Below are 23,570 nucleotides of genomic sequence, written 5' to 3'. Positions count from 1 at the left end.
GCTATCAGCAGTATATATCAGCATATGAAATTTCATAAATATATCTTGAATTGTTTATTCAAAACTGATGTAGACACTAATTTAAGAAAAGTGAGGTCAAGGTCAAAGGAAAGGTCAAGGTCAAAAAGGTTGATGCAGTTGAAAAGCTTACATCAGTATGTATCAGCATATGACGTTTGATTGAAGTCGGACATGGCAAACACTATATGCCATGGCAGGGCATAAAAACTTGAATCTACAGTATATGAGGATGTTTCCATATCAAAATGACTAACAAGCAAATTCAAAGAATTGTAGTCCCTGCTTTCCGTGTCCTAGTGGATGGGATGCCATTATTTATGACATATTGTTTCAAATATGCACGCCCTATCCTATGTCATTCAAAAGCAATCACCAAAGTTAAAATTTTTGAAAAGTAGGTAAAACATCAAGGTCAAGGGGTAAAAAATCATAGCATGCTCGGAAACATATTGTTACAGGTAATGTACATGTCAAATATGAAAGTCCTATCTCTTCTCAAAAGTTATAAGGAAATATAACACTTTTGAAAAGTAGGTTAAACTTCAAGGTCAATGTCACAGAGTCAAAAGTCATACATATACAAGTATAATAGAATGCCCTTTCTTTTCTCTTTCAAATTGATCAATTTAAAATAATGTTAAAATTTTTGAAAAGTAGGTCAAACTTCAAGGTCATGGGTTCAAAAATCATAGTATGTTTAGAAAGTTCTTGTAGGTAATGTACATGTGAAATATGAAAGCCCTATCTCTTATTATTCAAAAGTTATGACCAAGGTTAAATTTATTGTTACAGACAGACAGAATGACAAACGGACAGACTGACAGGCAAATGAGATTTAATGTCCCCTAGGTCCCTTTCGCGAAAACGGATGACAATAATGCCCTTGCTGTTCTTGAGAAGATTTATGATGGAAAAAATCCCCTGCATTTTTCTATGTAAATCATTGGATCCCCATATGTGGCCCCACCCTACCCCAGTGGGTCATAATTTGAACAAATTTGAATCTACATTAAGTCTATGTAAAGAAAGTTTCAACTTTTTGGGCCCAGTCAATGCTTCTTGATATGACTTTTTTAAATGATACCACCAAATTTTCACTAATTCTTGATTATCCCCCCTTGAAAGAGGACGTGACCCTTCATTTGAACAAACTTGAATCCCCTTTACCCGAAGATGCTTTGTGGCAGGGTTGGTTGAAATTGGCCCAGCGGTTCTAGTGAAGAAGACAAAAATGTGAAAAGTTTACAGGCGGACAGATGGATGACAGACAAAATGTGATCAGAAAACCAGAAACACTCAAGTGAGCTAAACACTTATGATCACAAGTACTTGGAAAGAGTTACAGTATTTGAAAAGCAGTTTTTTTTTTCATGCATTGTTTTCAGAAGCTGAAAATGTATGACTTGTATCCATGTTGAAAAAACTTCACATTTCAGAAAACAGTATGATCAAAAATAGTTAATCAAGGTGCTTTGAGTAGCAAAATAAGCTAAACTGGTATAGCTAATTCAACCACAGAGCTTATTCAATTTTAAAATGCACAACCTTTTCAACTCTTAATCATTCTTAAAATATCTATATCATTCATTTCTGATTCAAGGGAGAACTAGAGATATGACCAGAAGTATATCCGTTGACTAATAAACATGTACCGGTACATGTATATTGTGTTTTTTAATGTTTGTTTGTTGCAGACCGGCCTACCCTTTTCATTGCGAGGGTGTAATTTCAATACTTATTTTGGCGGAATTTCAGAGTTTAAGGCGTAATCCTTTATGTTTCCCTAGTTTGATGTTTTGTAATGATACTATATTATCTAAGTAAACATGTAATTGTACATCATTGAACAAAACAAGCATGGATGTTCCGTTTTCAAATCATTTATTGACAAAAAGTCCATGTGTTGTAAAACTTTTATCCTAAATGCAGTCATATCAAATTTATTTAACTTACATGCCTAGTGAACTTTTGGAAAATTTATAGAAAATCACATAATTCAAAGTTTCATTTGCATGTTAATACAAATTCTACATTATTGTGCTATTTCGTTTTTGATTTACTTACATTTACTTGTCTCTATGTTGTTCTAAGCAATGTAAGAATAAACGGAATTGAAAATTCAACTGACTTTACTTATTGCACATATCATTCGATAGTTTTTTTTCCTTAATTTTGGCATACCACCCGTTTAAAAAGCATAACTACAAAGTATATTACGTATGTTGTTTGTATCGTAAATAATCATATCGTGAAGAACCGAAACCCTGTATTAATTAGTATTAATTACCCTCTTCTCGTTTTTATTTAGGAAAGCCTTTACTTTGACTCCCAAGTAAGCCTTTCATTAAGTTGTCTAGGAAAAATATTTTAAAGCGTAAAATTAAATTTCATGGCGTAACAGCGTAATTTCGTCGTAAAAAGCGGAAGAATTACGCCAAAAACGGAATGGTAGGCAGGTCTGTTTTTTAATGGAAGAACTGATAGCAACGTAATTTTTTTTCTAGTTGATTTGAAGACCTTCAGGTATCACACCGGTAATTGACCAATCAAAATGAACTTATTCAATTGTAGTTCCATATATAATAATGAAATATTTTTTTTTAATTGTGAGAAATTTTATATTTTACCTTATTCTATTTTTACATTTTTGGTATCTGCGCTTAGGATATTTTATGTACTTTGTAAAATGTTAAAGGTTTTTGACAGGAACTATTTCTTTCGGGGCATAGGAGGCCACTTCCTGGGGTGCACACAGGATGTTTATAAACACATTGAATACACGTGGTTTTGAGGGTATTCCTGTTTGCGAATGGAAAAAATCAGAAAATGCCGTGTACGTACCCTATTTTTTGGTGTCAGCTGATGTGACTGGTAACGTTTAACACTTCCTGCTAAATATTTTTTCATGAATTCGAATACCTGATTTTTAACGATTTTTATTCTATATAGAATTATATAGAGAAAACAATTACCGGTGTGATACCTCGAGTTAACAATTGTATGAGCTGAATTATTACAGAGTAAAGATTCCACATTTCAAAAGATATTATCATATTTACGTTGTGATCAGAAATGTCAATTTCACAACAATGTTGTTAAATGTCCCTCTCGGGAATTTTTCACTCATACATGTCATATGGAAACACCTGTCACCACTTAAAAATAATGAAGACGTACAAGTCAGATTTAAGGTTAACATTCATTTTAGGAGTTTTCAACAATTAAGACGTAAAGAGATAACTCCTTCTCCTCGCCCCTTCCCCTGTTTGTTCATGTAACTAATACTTTGTTTTGACATTAAAAAAATGTGAATATATACAAATAGTTTAATGGTCCATCTCTTTGAATGATTTTCATTCCTAATTCTAGGAGAGTATATGGGTTGACCCAAATACATGAATGAAATGTCAAGCAATCTTATCATTGATGCACTTTTATTTAATTTGATGTAGTCATGTTGTGAACATTTCCAGTTCATTAAGAGAGTGGGAATGACCTCCAGGGGTTCATAACCTTAAACCATTAGATGTACATAACATAATAACACAAGAAACAAAATTATGTATAGTCAAATGGAAAAGTTTTCTACTATTTTGGAGTCACATGATCATTTGTCATTTCAGGGACAGGGAGCGGCTAGGGAGATTGGACCCCCCCCCCCCTGGAATTTGCAGTTATTTAAATAGGACTATATACTGATTTATAGAAGCAAATAAAAAATGACTTTGGACGCCCTTCCCCCTTTAAAAACATGGACCCCACCATCATTGTGTTTATTTTGTTTGTTTGTTTTTTTTTTCCCGGAAAAAATTCCTGGATCTGTGCTTGTAACTGAATGTAATATCGACAACGGGAGATAACTCTTTAGAATGTGATATTCGTTTATCGTGGCATCCGATGATCTTTGATCCTTTTTAAACTTTAACCTAACCATTTGCATTTCGGTTATTTTACCCCAATCAATACTTAAACTTGTACTTACCGACTGTCATAGGTCCTGTCAACTTCATGAAATATAATCCAATTAAAACACAAAATGAATTAATTTCTACTGATATACATGTAATGATGTTTACACAACGCTGCACCATGTGCAATGTAAAAATGATAATGGTAAAACTAGTACTAGAACTAGTAGGGCCCAGTGTGATGTAGAAATTTTCAAAAAGGTGTTAACATATGTGCAGTACAAGAACAAATTTTAAATTATCATAACAAACGATGTTTTAACGTAACTTTGCCATCTAGGCCTATTTCCAAAACTGGCAGTGTGTGTGTGTGTGTGTGTTGGGGGGGGGTAACAAACTTGATTGGGTATGGCTTTTCAAGGAGGTTTTTGCCTAATCAAATACTAAAAAAAAATTTGCACATTTTGATAAATTCATCAAAAACGCTATTACTAAAATAATATTATTTGTTGTAAAGAAATTTAATTTAAAAAGTTCCAATTATGGGCCAAAAATTTATATCCCACTTTTATCAAAACCTAATTTACATCATTAATTAAATTCTGTTATTTCAGACTGGTAATGAATTAAGTAAAGGAAATCCCAATAAGAGGCTCATAGGTCACATGGTCACCTTTGCATTTTATGCTCGAATTGACGAATACATGTACATGTACTGTGTAAATTATAGAATTATTTTGTCTTTTTCCTTGGTAAGCCCAATATGAATGAGTGTGCATTTAGAGGCAAACACCTTAGTGCGGGTATTACTGTCTCATGACAGCATCTAGTTAATATCTTGAATTTATTTTCAAACAAATTTTACAACTGATGTTCAACTACAACCATATGCTGAAATATGAAAAAAAGGTTTAGATACCAACCAGGGATAGATCTCAAAAACCCTATTAACAAGGAAAATTTGTGAACAGGGCATAAAACAGATCCCTAAATTCAAGATATGGGATCAGGTAAAAACAAAAGTGTCCAAAACAGAAACCAGAGGACATCAATGTGGGGACCAGATTAGGTGACCTCTGGTTTTCTAATGTAAATCATATGCAACTTAATGTGATCTCTGGTCCCCCTAATGATGAACAATATAAGGTGACCTCTGGTCCCCCTAATGATGTACAATATAAGGTAACCTCTAGTCTCCGTATTTATATACAACTTTATGTCTTATACAGCTTTTTTATATTATTAGGAGACGAGGAGTCACATAATTTTGTATATGAATACGGAAACCAGAGGTTACCCCATATTGTACAAAATAAGAGAGCGCAGGGGTCACTTAATGTTGTTTTTGAATGCGGAGACTAGAGATCACCTTACATTGAGTGTCATTAGTGAGATCAGAGGTCACATAAAGTCGAATATTAATACGGAAACTAGAGTTCCCTATAAATTGTACATCTTTCCTGATACTAGAGACCAGAGGTCACCTTTTATTGTACATCATTAGGGAGACCAGAGGACACCTTATATTGTACATTATTAGGGAGACCAGAGGTCACCTTATTTTGTACATTATTAGATAGTACATCATTTGGGAAACCGGAGGTCACAGGAGTCAACTTATATTGAACATCATTAGGGGGACCAGAGGTCACATAAAGTTGTGTATGAATACGGAGACCAGAGGTCACCTTATATTGAACAGATCACATTAAGTTGTTTTTGAATAGGGGGACCAGAGGTCACCTTATATTGAACATCATTAGGGGGACCAGAGGTTACATAAAGTTGTATGTGAATACGGAGTCCAGAGGTCACTTCATTTATTCATTAGGGGGACAGATCGCATTAAGTTGTTTTTGAATGGGGGACCGGAGGTAACCTTATATTGTACTTATTAGGGGGACCAGAGGTCACCTTTTATTGAACATCATCAGGGGGACCAGAGGTCACACAAAGTTGTATATGAATACGGGGACCAGAGGTCACCTAATATTGTATATTATCAAGGAGACCTGAGGTAACCTTATATTGTACATCATTTTGGAGATCAAAAGTCACATAAAGTTGTATGTAAGTGCGGAGTACAGAGGTCACCTTATAATTTAAGTTATTAGGGAGACTTGTGGCCATCTTATGCTGAAGATCGTTAGGGATACCAAAAGGTCACCTAATCTTGTAAGGAGACAATAGGTTTAAAAGTGTGGTATATGAAGAATTATTTCCCAAACTCAGACTCTGATTTTTATGACAAGCAAAAACAAAAAGGTACACAATTTCTCGTCGGAATGGGGATGTGTGTTCGGACAATTTGCTTGTCTTCATATATATGTATATGATTCTTAGAAGCAATTCTCATGGGGTCCGTGTTTTCTAAGTCTATTTTTGGTAAGTCTCTTTTTGGTTAGTTTTGTTTCCCCATTTGCAGATCATCGGGGGTGGTAATTGGAGTTCAGCATCTCCCTTCCATTAAATTTTCACTCATCAATTACAAGGGGAACATGTGTTCTGTAATATCAATAAGGAGGCCAGAGGTATATTGATAAGGTCTTTTTTGTGGTAGAATATATCATTTGGGAGACCAGAGGTCACCTAACGTAATTTATTACCAAATCATACCATTAGGAAATATATAAAGATAACGAACAGTATTCAATCTCGAAAATCCAATGAAACGATACAAATTTGAAGCAGAGCAAACACGGACCTCAAAATTTAGAGGTGGGATCATGTGCCATGGAGAAGTGAGCATCCCCTGCCGACCGGTCACACCCGCCGTGTGCTCCTTGTCATGATCGAGTAATAACGGAGAAATCCATAGGTAGTTCAGTGTAAAAATAATGGCCTAACAATTAGTATGAAAAAAATCAGTCAGCATTTGACTCAATGATAGGTTGTATGTGATGACAAGGTCATTGTACCGACCGTAAAAATGATAAATTCAAACGAGACTGTTGATATCCTTGTTTCATCAACTTGTTTGTCAATAGCTTGCCTCGTTTTAGAAATTGTTCGTACGTAGAGCATGCTCTTGCATATCCAATCAACTGAGAGACATAAACCCCATATGCAGGTGATAAGGGTATATTGCTACATAAGTAAGGGAAGTTCAGGATTGAAAAGTTGAAGTCATCACGTTTATTATAAAGCTAGTTTAGGTTACCATTAACGTCTTTTTCTTGTAAAATTTCTACATATGAAACAGATGTGTCAGAATATGTGGTATCTTCTATTTCAAGCTCACTGGGATATATCGAGTCGACATATGAATGAAAGTAACTATTGTTAATTGATAATACGTTGTCCATATATCGAAATGTCGAGTTGAAAGCAACAGCAAGTGTTTTTTTCTCATGTAGAAGTTTTTGAATAAATTCTACTTCATATGAATACAACAATAGGTCTGCTAATAAGGGGGCGAAATTGGTTCCCATGGGAATTCCAACAGATTGTTAGAAGACCTGATCTCCAAAAATGAAAGAAAAAGTGAGCAAGCTCACATACCCGACGCTCCCCCAAAACTCGACAATGCAACACGTAATGAATGACACAGAGCATTTTGAATACACAGTATAATTCAAAAAGGGGCATTACTTGCAAAAAATCATCACATCAAAACTTCTTGCATATAAGGACATTCATATCTTGGTATGTTACAAAGTTAATTGGGCAGAAGTTTCTAGATAAATAATGGAATCAAAATTTCTTGGTAGTATACAAATCTATACATTATGTCTGAAATACCTACAAAGTTTCACTAAATTCAGTGCAGGAGTTATGCTGACAAACTGTTATTTAAATTCTCAGTGATTTCGATTTGTTAATGAGTGTAATTTCACATGACAATTTACACATTTAAATAATTGATGGAAACAAAATTATGATGTAGTCATATGAATTTGCTAATATACTGTACTTATGAAATTATTTGAGGCAAAGCACCAATTTGAAGGGGGGTGAGAACTATCCAAGATTTTGTGTGTGTGTGTGTGTGAGGGTGTGTGTGTGTGTGTTAAATCATTAATGTTTTGATCTCACAATCAAAAGGGGTCTTTTAAGGTCATAAATTATTTCACATAAACTTTCATTACAAAAGCTGATTCCAGTGGATTTCCTTATTACCTAGCTGGAAAATTTCTTCAATAATAGGCAAAACTTTTAAGACAAAAATAAAATGGAATCGGAATTTCCTGGTAATATGCACATCTACACACTGTGTACTAAATATCTGCAAAGTTTAACCAAATTCTATGCAGCGGTTTAAGAGGAGTTGCACTAACAAACTGTCCATCTCCATATTCAAGATATGGCCAAAAATCTAAGTTGAAAAGTGCCGAAATTCCCAGAAAAAATAAAGGAATCGGAATTTCCTGGTAATATGCACATCTACACATTGTGTCCTAAATACATGTATCTGCAAAGTTTGACCAAATTCTGTGCAGCGCTTTAAGAGGAGTTGCGCTGACAAACTGTTAATCTCTATATTCAAGATATGGCCAAAAATCTAAGTTGAAAAGTGCCGAAATTCCCAGAAAAAATAAAGGAATCGGAATTTCCTGGTAATATGCACATCTACACATTGTGTCCTAAATACATGTATCTGCAAAGTTTGACCAAATTCTGTGCAGCGCTTTAAGAGGAGTTGCGCTGACAAACTGTTCATCTCTATATTCAAGATATGGCCAAAAATCTAAGTTGAAAAGTGCCGAAATTCCCAGAAAAAATAAAGAAATCGGAATTTCCTGGTAATATGCACGTCTACACATTATGTGCTAAATATCTACAAAGTTTAACCAAATTCTGTACAGCGGTGTATGAGGAGTTGCGCTGACAAAAAAACAGGACTGATGGACTGACTGTCTGACTGACGGACGGGTTAAAAACATTATACCTCACGCAACTTGTTGCATGGGGTATAACTACATAGATATTGTCAATCAGAAACTCAAGCATCTTTTTGATATCAACTTCAGTGTACTTGTGTACAATCAGAGTGCTTTTAACAAAATAATTCTGTAAATGACCAATGCCAAGGTAAGTATATTTACGAGTTTCATTTTTATTGAAAAAGCAGCTGTCTATGATGTCATAAAGCCTGGACTTCAATTTATCGTGGGGAATGGTTATATAAAGTGTTGAAAAGTCGTACGTCTTGATGCTATTGATTTTATTAAAGTTTTGTGATTTCAAATTTTCCAAAAGTTCTTTGGAGTTTTTAAGTATCAACATCTGATTTACACCACTTCTCGAATATACTGTTGTACAGTACTCCTGAAGTTTCTCCTTCATTACAGTAAATATTTTAGTGAGGAGTAAAGAAGGGGACTTGGTGGAACATATACTGGAACCCGCTATGTATCTTTGTTTGTAAGGATTTTATGAAGTTTAGGAATCCAGTAAAGGTATGGTAATTCAAATTCATTTTGATTGTTGGGAATATTGAAAGTATCTAAAACGGACATATGATTTTGAAGAATTTCCTCCTTAGAAAGGAAGGTATGGGTGTAAGTTGGATTTCCACCCGTAGAATTAAATCCTAGTTCCTCTAAAATACAATTCAAATAGTGAGCCTTACAAACAAAGACTATGTTGTTACCAGCTTTGTCAGCTAGAACCAGTACATACTGATTGTGTAATCTATCTAATTCCTTTTTTACTTCTGAATTATTAAAGACAGAAGGATAAATAGTTTTCATACAACCCCTCAATCGCTTAATGCGAGATTTCAACATCCATCTGATGCTCTTAATCCATTCTGACAAAGTTTCAAGGTCTTCTTTTTCGTGTTTTGCCCATGGCGTAGTCTTCCACAGAATTCATAATATTTATAAAGTTATGACGCCAGTTGAAAGAACGGGGTTCCCTAAAAATAAGGGATTTAAGGTCCTCATTTTTAACTATGTTTACATCACCAGTAATGACGTGTCCAGCAGGACTATAGTTGTAGGATGAAGAAGAACATGAACGCGTAGGAAGATTATGTATCAGATGGTAGATGTATATTTATAAGAAATACAAGGTGTGGACTTCAACTTGAAATATGGTGGAATACAAGACTGGACCCTTTTGTGATTAAGAATATTATTAATATTAACTGCGTCGATTCTTTTGTTTGCAAATTGAAATTTTAGGAACAAACGGTTTGTCTTAAAGTATCCATGAAAGGTCCAAGGGGGCATGGTCGCCCCCCCCCCCCCCTCCTTTCCAGCTAGATCTGCGCGAGCAGAGACAAAAGGTCACCTACTCTGATACAGTGTATATTAATAAGGAGACCAGAGGAGCTATTGTGTTACTTTGATACGGTCGCGTAACGTGGTTCATCATTAGGGAGACCACGGGTCACCTAACTTAATTCATTACAATATAACTTATATATCTTAAAATATAACAGTCAATGTTGCTTGCTTTACCCACTATTGTATCTTTCCTAACATCAGATGATTATTCTTTAAAGAAATGCATTTTCTGTTTGTTGTATTACAATTTCAGAGGTTTCCCAGTAGAACAATTTATTCTACTTTCACTTTGCGGTTGCAGTGCACTATATGCTACCCCACAACAAATTTCACATGATTATAAAGTATAAATCGTCTACACCAACTGTACTTCAGTGTAGACAAATCATACGCACCAAGAAAAAAATACACTGATCCTGAACGCTGCATAACTTTTAAATATATTTATAAATGGTATCGGAAACACGTGGTGTTGTTTGTTTACGTGTTTAGGAAGTATTTATAGTATCTAAGATTTGATTGGGTTTTAACGATTGATATGAGTTCAAATGAAATCGTGCGGAACAGGTAGTTTACCTGTGTCCAGGTATTAAGAATAAGAGGTTATTCGAGGTTTCGCTGCGCTTAGTGCAACAAGTAAAAAGTCGAATAGATGTCTCGGCAAAAAACAGATTTCTTGGCCCAATACCGGGAGGAAGATGAGTCTCTAGACGAAACTCTACTACAAGAAACCGCTGGTGAACAGAAAACCACTCGCAAGACGGCAAATTCTGCGGAGATCTCTGGACACTCTAGCCCCCGTGTAAGTGCGGACTTGGCCGACACCTTCAACCTGTTCAAGTCATACCTGGACAACAAACTAGATACTCTCAAGGAGGAACTCTCTACGGGTAACGACATCGAAAATTTAACAAAAACCATTAACAAAGAGGTCTCTGTAAAATTCAAGAGTGAAGGGAACAAAATTCAGTTTAACTTTAATACTGAAATATTGGGTGATTTGAATAAACTTAAAAAGCGCATTTCAGATTCTTCCACTTTGAGCATCGTTAGAGAGCTCATTTCCAAGGTTACTAAGCGTAACAAGCTCATCAGGATTGCCGATAAATCTCCGGCCGGGTGGTCGACAGTCCGTGAGTATGAAAGTGATGATTTGGCCTCCGACTCTGAGGACGAAAAACGTCTACGTCAAGCTGAAAACCGAGCATTACGAGCTATCAAGGAAAAACGCCGTTTTCAGCCATACTCCAAGTCTGGTTCTGCAACAACTTCGCTACCTGATGGTAGGTCTGGTGGTTCTGGCCGTAATTTTCGTCCCTACAAGCGTAAGGAGGCCTCTCCATACGACGTGTGCTACAACTGCCATAAGCTCGGCCATTGGAAATCCGCATGCACTGCCCCAGCCAGAACCAACAACCCAAGCACAAGCTCGTCAACCCAGTGATTATGAGAATCAGTATGTATATTTCGTTGATGAATCTATTTTTACTGATCAGTTTGAATCATTTGTACAGCAAGTAAATTATTTTAAAAATTTACCTGATATTGGTAAAGGGGTGAAAGGCAGTTTACGCAAACATTTTGAGTTTTGGAAGTCCATAAGCACTAATGAGTTCATATTAGATACTATTAAAAATGGTTATGTTATTCCTTTTGTTACAGTACCGCCACGCATGAGACTGAATAATAACAAATCTGCAATGAAAAACCAACAATTTGTTGATCAGTCTGTTTCAGATCTTCTTGAGAGCGGCTGCGTACAAGAGGTTCCCTTTCAGCCACATGTGGTCAGTCCACTAAGTGTTGCAGAAAATAAAGGGTCTGGTAAAAAGAGACTTATTCTGGATTTGAGTCAATTGAATTATTTTGTAGACAAAAGAAAAGTAAAGTTTGAAGACTGGCGTATTGCTTTGAATTTTTTCAATAAAGATTATTTTCTGTTTAAGTTTGATCTAAAGTCAGGCTATCACCACATAGATATTTGTAAAAGTCAGATTACTTTCCTTTCATTCAGTTGGAAAGATAAGTTTTATTGTTTCAATGTTTTACCTTTTGGTCTAACGTCTGCGCCTTATATTTTTACCAAGTGTCTAAGACCCATCGTGAAGTACTGGAGAAGCCGCGGAATTGACATTGTTTTGTATCTGGACGACGGTCTTGGTTTTGGTAAAGATTTACAAACGTGTGTTAAAGCATCAAATTTAGTTCAAGAGACTTTAGAAAAAGCAGGTTTGCTAATTAATATTGAAAAGTCTATTTTTCAGCCTGTCCAGTGTTTGGAGTGGTTAGGGTTGGTATGGGATACCAGTGTATTTTCTCTACGTATACCTGAAAGACGACTTTCTGATGCTCAGAACTCGATAGAATTTCTTATTGATAGATTTCCCAACTTTACAGCTCGAGATCTCGCAAAAGCGGCTGGGAAAGTTATTTCCATGTCACCAGTTGTTGGTAATGTAACAAGTTTGATGACCAGACACATTTATTTAGCTATAGAGAGCAGAAGTCATTGGGATTGTTTAATCAGTTTTTTATTTCCAGAAGCAGTAAAATCAGAGTTGCAGTTCTGGAAGGAAAATCTTGATAAGTTGAATCAGAAACTGTTAGTTAAAGACTCGTTACCAATAACGCTTGTGTTTTCAGATGCCAGTGACGTTGCAGCTGGTGCATATACTGTAGAAGCTGACGAAAAGGTTTTTCATAAAACTTGGTCATTGAATGAATCTGTTATGAGCTCCACGTGGAGAGAACTTAAAGCTATACAGTTAGCTTTAGAGTCATTTGCCACTTCATTTATTGGAAAGAGTTTACTTTGGCATACTGACAATCAAAATTGTGTTAAAATTGTACAACGAGGTAGCACTAAATTACATTTACAAGATTTAGCTTTAGACATTTTTTCTAAATGTGTTGAAAATTCTATTTCGTTGAAAATTTGTTGGATACCTAGAAACAAAAACACAAAAGCAGATTATTTGTCTAATTTAGTCGATTATGAAGATTGGCAAACAACTCAAGAGTTTTTTAGTTTTGTTGACCAAATGTGGGGTCCTCATACTATTGATAGATTTGCAAGTGTGTATAACACAAAGTTAACGAGGTTTAACTCCCTTTTTTGGTACCCGGAGACTGAAGCAGTTGATGCTTTTACCCAAAACTGGTGTTTTGAAAATAATTGGTTAGTACCACCTATTTGTCTTGTGAGTAAAGCTATAAAACATGTAATAGCGTGTAAATGTGTGGGTACATTAATTGTTCCAAAATGGCCGTCTGCAGCATTTTGGACGTTACTGTTTGATGAAAATATGAAGTATAAACAGTGTGTAGTTGATGTTTTGGAATTTTCACCATATCAGAATATTTTTGTGCATGGCAAAAATTTGTACAGCCTGTTTGGCTCTGACAGCTTTAATTCCAGAGTATTAGCTGTAAGACTCAGTGGAGTCTGATAGACATGGCCTTAGAAGGCATGGTCTGTGTACATATTAATGTTTGAATTTATTTTATGTTTATTATGACAAGGCCAAGTTTATGGCAAGGTCAAGTATTATTATTAGATTGACATGGCCCTTAATTAGAATGCATTTCTTTTTAAGCTGGCACGGTCAGGAATGGAAAGACAAGGTCGTGCTTATCGACAAGGTCTACTGCGACAAGGCTTTGGTTTCCAAGCATGGTCGGTAATATGACTTTTATTTTAGTTTTGCAGATGTTTTCAAAACTGGAAATTGGATTTCGTTATGGAGGACCTCTCATCCCTCCTTACAATCGCTGGCAAAGAAACTTCCGGATTTAATCATGAATTCCAAGGCTGAAAACACAAGAAAAACATACGGATATGCTTTCAATAAATTTCGTAAGTGGTGTTTTACACATAATATTTCATATCTTCCTGCAACGGATTTCCATGTATCGTTATACTTAACAAGTCTCAGTAATACATGTAGCAGTGCAGGGACAATTGACGAGGCTTTTTATGCAATTAGCTGGGCGCATAAATTGGCGGGATTTCCCAATCCCTGTTCATCCGAACTTACTATTTCAGCCAGAGAGGGATGCCATAGAACTATCGGGAAACAGTTGATAAATAAAAAAGAACCTATTACCTCCAATATACTGAAACAATTGTGTGCTCTTTACGGAGGTGAATCGTGTTCTTTGTTAGATATTAGAATATGTTGTATGTGCTTATTAAGTTATGCTGTTTTTTTTTAAGATTTTCAGAACTTGTTCATTTGAAGAGATCAGATATATGTTTTTATGACAATTATATGACTCTTACTATTCAGAAAAGCAAAACAGATCGTTATAAAGTGGGGAGCAATGTAGTTGTGTCATGTACGAATGAAATTACATGTCCTGTGAGAATGACCAGAAGATATCTCAGTCTAGCAAACATTAACGACCAATCTAATGAATATTTGTTTAGATCTATCACTTATTGTAAAAGTTCTAACACATACAAATTAAGAGGAGAAAAGTACTTGTCATATACAAGGGCTAGAGAGATTCTTCTGGACGCGCTCGCATCATTGGGTTTAGATAGAACTAAGTTTGGTCTGCATAGTCTTCGCGCTGGCGGGGCTACTGCAGCGGCCAACCATGGTGTTTGTGATAGACTATTTAAAAAACATGGCCGGTGGAAATCTGATACTGCTAAAGACGGATATGTGTCAGAAAATCTTAGACAGCAACTGTCAGTTACGAAAAATTTGGGTATATAAAGTGTGGGTTTTTGCTTCTGTCTTTATTGGTCGAGGTCTGTTGCACAGACGCAGGCGATGCCGTTCCTAAACATGTGTTGGAGTTTTGAATTTATAAATAATTTATGTTCTGTTGAACTGGTGAATTAGAACATAAATATATTTATAAATGGTATCGGAAACACGTGGTGTTGTTTGTTTACGTGTTTAGGAAGTATTTATAGTATCTAAGATTTGATTGGGTTTTAACGATTGATATGAGTTCAAATGAAATCGTGCGGAACAGGTAGTTTACCTGTGTCCAGGTATTAAGAATAAGAGGTTATTCGAGGTTTCGCTGCGCTTAGTGCAACAAGTCCCCGCCCACCCACCCTACTTTCTAATGTATATATCTGATATGATTTAATATTTTCGTTTTTTATTTTGTAGAATGTTGTTTCAAAGAAGAATATTTAAAATATTGTAACATTTATGTGTAATAAATGTCTGTTGCACAGACGCAGGCGATGCCGTTCCTAAACATGTGTTGGAGTTTTGAATTTATAAATAATTTATGTTCGGTTGAACTGGTGAATTAGAACATAACACTACTTTTATATTAAGGGTTTGGTTTTGTGTGCAGCCAAGTGAGACTCCCTAAACATAAAAATCTTAATATCTCAAACATTTAGCCTTGCTAACACTTGAAAATTGGTCCATGTCATCTTCATAATGAAAACAATCTCTGGGTATATGCAGCTTAATTGACACTTGCAGCAGTTTGCAGCTATGAAGTGCACAATACAGCTGCAGGACTGCGCAGCTACAGGTTTTAGTAGTGCACCAAAAAATCCACAAAAAATATGAAATAGTTAAACCAATTAAATGGCATAATTATATATTTCTCATCAGACAAATTGTACATTCTTTCATTCTGTACACATAGAATAACATCTGAATCCAATCATACAAAATGAAAATGACTAGTCAGCTCATTGTGATTATAATACCTACCTAATACCCTTATATATTAACTTTACAGAATCATTTTATTGTGGTATAAAACTCTAATCATACCTTATTATAGAACGCCTACAGGAGAGGGACTGGGCTCCAACACAGGCATCACATGAAATGTAGAAATTGGCAGTCCAGGGAAAATATCTGAGCAATGTTTTTTTTTTTGTGAAACAAGGCATTCTGTAAAAATGGTAAACAAAGTTATAATAAATTTTAGGGAAAAAAGTTCAAAGACAATTCTTTTAAGTCTAGATATTAATCTTTGTTGACGGGTGTCAGTGTTTTGACTGAGTGGTATTTATTTCCTGAAACTGTGTCCGATAAACCTTTTTTTCTCTGAGACATTTTAAGATTAGAGTTTTGCTTCAATATCTCCAACATCAATAAATGTGAATTTGAAGTTGATATCTGTTTGTTATCTTCATATTTCATTGAAAGTCCCTTCCATTTTTCTCTTTAATTAAGCATTTTAACCTCAATGTGTCAAACTATCAGATTTCTCGATTTTTTTTAAATTGGTCCCATCAGGATAGAAAAAACAAGGTTTGTCTGTACCATTAAAATTCAGGTCCTCAAAAAAATTAATAACCTTAATTGAGATAAAGTGGTGTCTACATGTATACACATTCATTACCATTTTTCAATTTTATAGAAAAATCTTAGAAGTTTCTACTAGAATATTATGGTATTTACGGATCAATACCAAGAATTACCTCCGCCCCCACCCAGCATCTTATCTCTTCCTTACAAGTGCAACCAACAACATACGTCTGACTGAGCATATGAAAAACTTTCATAAGATGGCCATTTAATTTAAAAAATAAATATGCTTGGTAGCATTTGATTCAGCATGCTCAATGGTAACTTAAGATCAGGTAAGACCCCCTTATTACTCCCTTTTTGATGAAATCCATGCAGTTGCAGAAATTCAAGTTTTTAATCTTAACCATTTCAACTATAGAATAATATTTTATGCAATTTTCATCTAAAAAAAAATGATACTAGTTATTTTTCAATTTTGCTGCATTCTTAATTTGATAAACAATTAACATATTAAGCAATTAGCAAATGAAGTTGACATCCTTGAAAATTTTTATCGTTTAATTTACTTTTACCCATGAGAACTAAGTATACTGCACTAATCTGCAAATTAGAATGACCAAGTCCAAAATGATGGCTTGAATACATAGTACAAACTCATGTGAATATTATTTATATAAATAATTAATAATACTTGCATCTCTTTTACAAAAAAGTAAAAACAAAAAAGGAATACAATTTGAATATCAAAATTTTGATTTACAAATAACACAACTGATTTACCATATATGTGTACTACGTAGAAGCACTTCACTTAGCCGTCACTGGACATTTAATTTTGTGTGACTGAGGCTTAATGAAGGATCTTACACAAAAATCGCCCATTAATGAAAACAAAATTTAGTTATTTACTCTACACATAATATTTGAAACCTTGTTTTCACTGAACTATATTTTTATACAATGACGAATACTTCTGATATTTGGAAACAATATAACATTTATTAGAGGAACCTTAAATATTGCCCGCTACCAAATTGTGGTCTGCAAGAAAGACGTGGAAATTCTCGGATCCTTCGTACAACGTTTAACCTATTTAAAATTGATGTGTATTAGATCGCAGGCGTTGTCATACTCAAAATATATTACTGATACTAGGAGTTATATTATATATCTGAGATAAGGCTCATAATTCACAATAAACACAAAAAAATCGACTTCCCAGCTCCTACTTTCACTTTAGCGAATATCACATGACAGACCTCAGAAATAAGAGTGAATATAGTTATTAATTTTCGTGCAATATTTTTCAATATTATTTGACATTATCCTACATCTGTAGGATTAATATGCTTATTTAATAAAAAGTATTTTATAGCCTTACCTGCAAAAGAAATAACAGACGTTTACTTCGTTGGAACTGCTAAAACTTGGCGCGTATTAATTTACCTTGTCCTTTGTAAAATCAAAGATGGGGCATTCCCTAATATGACGTAAACATCGATGTTAATGTTATAATAAACAATATTAAACATTTCGATCGATACATTTTTAATAGCTGGAGATGTTTTTTACGAGATATCTCTCTAATTACTTTGTGTAAATGGGGTACTAGAGACATCAGATTACAGAAATATTCAGTAGGTTTCAATACCGGAATGGCAGCCCACAGATTTCGCATGGCGGACATGCCTAGGTGATGAAAAACAGACTATTATGGAAAAAGTACGCACAGAACTGCTAGGAACGAAACAAATAGTTGTACCCATGACGTTCAACTATCTGCACATATACAACAAATGTCATGTTATTGTTTTGTTAGACCTGTAGCTGTGCAGTCCTGCAAGTGTAATATGCACATTTTTGCTGCATGACACTGCAAGTGACAACCAAACTGCATACATGTCAAGACAGCTTTCCCATGGAAGGTGTCATAGGTCAGTTTTCAAGAGTAAGCAAGAAGTATTTATTAAGATATTGAGATTTTTATTTCATACGAGTTTCACTTGGATGAACACAAAACTATGAGGCGCCGTTTTGGTATTTACTGCCAAAAAGTGATATCACCTATTCGAATAGGTGATATCACCTATTCAATTGGTGATATCACCTATTCGAATAAGTGATATCACCTATTCAGCTTCTGAATAGGTGATATCACCTATTCGAATAGGTGATATCACCTATTCGAATAAGTGATATCACCTATTCGAATAGGTGATATCACCTATTCGATTTGATATTTACTGCCAAAAAGTGATATCACCTATTCGAATAGGTGATATCACCTATTCAATTGGTGATATCACCTATTCGAATAAGTGATATCACCTATTCAGCTTCTGAATAGGTGATATCACTTATTCGAATAGGTGATATCACCTATTCAAATCAAATAGGTGATATCACCTATTCGAATAGGTGATATCACTTATTCGAATAGGTGATATCACTTAATCATTTTGAATAGGTGATATCACTTATTCAAATAGGTGATATCACCTATTCAAATTATTTATGAAATAACAACTGCTCCCAAGACAAAAGCTTTAATTCTCATTTACTTTCACTTTCGTTTTATAACTTACCATTCTTGCAGACAATGGATTACAGCTTCGCATTTAGTTTTAAGCACCCCAGTAGAATTTGTTGTTTGTTTTGCTCACAAATTATATTTATTACACTTATCTATCATGTATACTATAGGAAAATTCAAAGGGTCTGTAAGTCTCGTTGACTTTCACTTTCGTTTTATAACTCCCGGGTACCTGAGCGTTCTTGGAGACAATGGATTACTTAAGTTGTAAGCATCGCAGTGGAATTATTAAACATGTAGTTTGTTTTGATCCCCGATTGTTGCAAAGAGGAAGAGAAAGTGGATTGATAGATGCAGGTAAATAGCGTTTAATTGGTTTATTTTTTCATTACATAACGTAAACACAAGCTATTCCGAGGGGGCCAAGATTAGCCAACATACTTAAGCAGAAAGGGAAATTTAAATCGTTTTTATGCTAAAATCGTCTGTATTCAAAAGGTACGCTTATCTACAGATTGGTTTCATAAATTTAAAGCATTGACTTAGCTTACAGTGGTATAATTTGGAGTATTGGACAGGTATACATGAGTTTGGGATATTGAATGCGATGTCATTGAAAGGAAATAAAAAAATAGATGTACCCAAATGCATCGACCATGGGAATACAAAGTTGAATACCACGTCTATAACATATGATCTTTGTAGAAAACACATTCTTTTTTTTTTTAATTACTACAATAAATAAAAATGGTCAGCTCATTCTGTAGGCTATAAGCTGCCCTGTCTATTCGGAAATAAAAATGGTCACACACACTCAAAAAATAATCATTTTTTATTCTACAAAGAAGAAGGCATTTTTTCATATACACATACAAACTGTATTAACCGCCAAGTTTCATGACCCCCCCCCCCTCCCCCTTGCCAATACTCCTACAATTATGAGACAGACTTTTTTTTCTTGAAATAGGCATTTTTCTCCATTTGTCATTATATATTACAGGGCTGCACAAGGTACTGAAAAAGGGACAGTGCTTTGAGTGAATGTGTTATCCATGTATCTGCAAATGAAGCAGATCCCCCAGTGAAGAGTGTGACAACTTCCAACTTCCAAGTTGTTAATGACGGAACTCCATTTAAATCAGGTACAGGTCAAAGTTTTGGCTGCACATTTCTTTTACAATATTCAAAACATAATAATTCAGGATCAAGTTCACACAAGCTCACATTCCATGGTTACTTACAGCACCATTATGCTAGATAAATTTGTTATGATACACTTTCATGTTAAATAGTCAAATTTGATTGGTTTAAAAAACATTTGTTAACAAGTACTATTACCATACTGTATGCCAAACATTACATCCCAAATGGTTGAAAATGCATGACTACGGGTGACAGTATATACAGTAATAAAAAATGTTAACTGTGCAGAATGTTTGCACATTTGTTTCACCTTGATGTTTTCTTTAAAATGCATTTTATGACAAGAAAAATATTACCTGTTTATTTTGGGTGATGTAAAATTCTTACCCCTTAAACACCATTGCTGACCGAGGCGAGGTCAGCGATGGTTTTTGTGGTATAACAATTTCACGTTATCCTACTAAACATGTAATATTTTTATGTTATATGTACTTCTATTTGTAAATGTTAATGACTGTGAAAAACATAAATATTTATAAATTAGTAAAATCAATTTAATACACTATAAATACACAAAAGGACAAATTTGTACATAATTCTCTATGATTAGGTTAATTAGTTTATATAAAGGATGTAAATGGGCATGATATATCATTGTTAATATTCAAGAAAGTGTTAACTGTTTTTCTTGTAGATGCTCCTTTCCATCTGATGTTTTCCAGGTTTTTGTGAAAAGTTTTCTTAAAAAATGGCACCATTCAACCACAAATACTATGCCAGTGGAACTGTGATATCAATCAACTGCTTATGACACTGTTAATTGGCAGAGAAATTATTTTTTTTTATTTGGGACAAGCAATCTGTTTCAAACATTTTATGCCTGCAAATTGGTACATGTACTTCATGAAATGCTTGAAGGATGCTAAAGGCTACTGAAATTCCAAGCCAGATGAAATTCAAAAGGATTGATACAAAAGTCATTTGAAGTTTTCTATTCTTAGTGATGAGTGTTTTTCAGGATGCCCTCTGATATCATAGCTACAACTGGTCACTGTCCTTTGTTAGTTACACATGCAGACATCTTATTAAGGCAGTGATATAAGTAGCTCAAAGTGGATGCTTTATTGTTTTCCTCAGATTTATAACCTGGATTGATCTCTGATACAGTAATTTAAAGCCATGTCTTTTCACTGTCACAAAGTACTGAAATAAAAATAATTTTGATTAAAATATTTTTTTTTAATTCATATCATTAAATTTTTAAGCTACAGAAATTCAAATTAATTACCTATTAGTAAATAGAAATCTTTAATTGATTAGCAAGCCTTTGCATTGTCAGATCCTTTTCTGAAAGGACCATTTACCTTTAACAACGTCAGGACAGGTGAGGCAACTGGCTGGTCTTCATGCTGGAAGTGTGTGTTAACTCTGTAATCTTTTTAAACAAAACCATCCAGTGATGTCCTAAGATTGCCAGATGAGCAGACATATACCTGTATTTAAGAAAGATTCTGTAACATGACATAGAATTTTTGCACAGCTTGACACACAACTGATGGTAACTTAGGTGCCTGCAAAATAATAAATCTGGCACATATTTATTTATTTGATACAAATCAGAACAAAATTTGTCCTTTTACAGAACAAATTATTTTCATTATAAAGAAAAGAGAAATGCATATGTACTGTGTTAATACATATAACCTGTATTATTGGATATTTTCACCCCATTCTAATTTTTAAAATATTCTCTCTTTCACCCTTGAAAACAATTTTGCCCTTTTCAAATTTGATCAGACACATTTGTGTTTAAAAGATATATGCTGCCTTCTTCGAATTTGTCCTGTTTTAAATTCACTTACTTGTAAGGAGGGCAGAATTGGAAAAATAAAACTGGGGCGAAAAATTTCCAGAACAAAGTACCATTACTTGCCTGCCTGTTGTACTATAACTCCTCCAGCCTTACAATATTCTATAATCATTGCTTTCATGCGATACCCCCCAGTGGATTGATGGTCTCTTTTCCAAATTATATGCACCTTCTAAAAAGAATGAATTTGTCAATTTATAAAATTTAGTATTACAAGTTAATAAAGACAGTAAAACAATGTTATCAACATTTATATGCAAATGAACCTCTGTATAAATCACTAATAAATGATTGACAACTTGTATGGAATATATCGAATACCCTTAATTTTGCATTTGGAAACTCAGCATTAAGGCCAAACAAAAAAATATGTGTGGTTCCAGTTACACCTCCAAAAAAATAGGGTAGGTAGGGATTTTTTTTTTTTTTTTTTTTTTTTTTTTTTTTTTTTGGTACAAAATAATTTTCTAAATTTTTCTAAATAATACCTATTTCTTTTCGTTAGCATAAGTGAACTATTTTATGTGTAGAGTGTTAGATATGTTTTCTCTTAAGCATATGGATTAGATATGTGCTTTAATGTGTGAATAAAATGTCTTGGGTATTTAAACAGTTGTCTGCCGATTCTATTCATTCGAGTTCATACTCATCTAGAAAATACAATGTTTGAAGAAAATCAGCATGAGCAAATTGAATTATTTAACTGTTATTTGGATATTATATTTTCTTTTTTTAGAATGTTATGTGTTTACGAAGATGATATGTGCTATCCTTGTTTTTAAAGGATGATATTAATTTCAGAATTGTATATTATAAGTAAAATTAATGGATATCTTAAGCATTATACATTAAATCTTAAATATAGATCATGATTTCTCTATCGGAAGTCTTTATACAGGTATATAAAATCTAAAATTGTACATTATAGAATGCGAAAAAACAGAAATATTTTGTGTAGAGCTGAGTATATAACTCATAACTAATAAATGTTTTGTTTATTTTGAATTCAGTCTTTTCCAACTATGGTTCAGAAAAGAAATGTTTTATTTGTGGATGAACAGAGTGAAGGAGAAAATAAGTGGCATTTCGATGTGGCGTTAAATATACTAGTCAACATTGGCAGGGGGCACCCTAGTTAAGAATATGAAACAAATATTTTTAAATCAAAAATAATGAAAACACAATCTTTTCTTTTTGTAAAAAATAAAGTCCAAAGTGAACATCCTTTTTTTAAAATCAGTGTTTATAAATGAAATTAATTAATTACTTTGATCCAGAACAGTTCTTATTTTACTTAATAATAAATTCTGAACTATAAACTAGAAAACGGACATGAAAGTTCTGCTAAGAGCTGTCGGAGGAAAAGAATGTGACACCTACACTTTGTACAGTAATGTTTAAAACAAAATAAATCACCTAAGCAAGATGACATAGAATCATTCAAATTTGTCAGAATTACAAATATTTAATATTATTAAAATTTTAAATCCTTTCAAGAAACCTTTTTGCCTCATTGAAGACTTCATACTTCCAAGCTCATTTCTCATATATATTGGTGTTTTGCAAGTTGACTTTATTCATGTAAAATCAGCAGTCTTCTTTTTCACTTTTCCTCAT

The 23,570-nt window shown here is 34.0% G+C and overlaps 2 protein-coding genes across 4 annotated transcripts in view; one reads left to right on the top strand and one right to left on the bottom strand.

Moving 5' to 3' along the window:
• Positions 1-23,570, bottom strand: part of LOC133204734 (macrophage mannose receptor 1-like) — a 151,320-nt gene that overhangs the window by 13,657 nt on the left and 114,093 nt on the right. The window lies entirely within an intron of this gene.
• Positions 10,604-15,444, top strand: LOC133171564 (uncharacterized). 3 transcript variants are annotated; one of them, XR_009718816.1, is made up of 3 exons: positions 10,604-11,618; positions 13,864-14,018; positions 15,295-15,444. XR_009718816.1 is itself a non-coding variant. In XM_061306330.1 (2 exons), the coding sequence occupies exon 1, from the start codon at positions 10,815-10,817 to the stop codon at positions 11,604-11,606; it is 792 nt and encodes a 263-aa protein (XP_061162314.1). In that variant the 5' UTR covers positions 10,604-10,814; the 3' UTR covers positions 11,607-11,618; positions 13,864-14,987. The 3 variants fall into 3 exon arrangements, 2 of the variants coding, with proteins under 2 accessions (XP_061162314.1, XP_061162315.1); XM_061306330.1 differs by lacking the exon at positions 15,295-15,444 and having other exon boundaries at positions 13,864-14,987; XM_061306331.1 differs by lacking the exons at positions 13,864-14,018; positions 15,295-15,444 and adding an exon at positions 11,825-12,073.

This window comes from Saccostrea echinata, unplaced genomic scaffold, assembly GCF_033153115.1.
Source record: "Saccostrea echinata isolate AGI-Se365-2 ecotype Australia unplaced genomic scaffold, CSIRO_AGI_Sech_v1 ptg000054l, whole genome shotgun sequence".
NCBI lineage: Eukaryota > Metazoa > Mollusca > Bivalvia > Ostreida > Ostreidae > Saccostrea > Saccostrea echinata.
The sequence above is the reverse complement of the archived record's forward strand: the minus strand, read 5'-3'. Positions and strand labels throughout refer to the sequence as shown.

Coding starts and splice junctions, on each gene's coding strand:
- LOC133171564 (XM_061306330.1), top strand. CDS start 10,815: ATGTCTCGGCAAAAAACAGATTTCTTGGCCCAATACCGGGAGGAAGAT.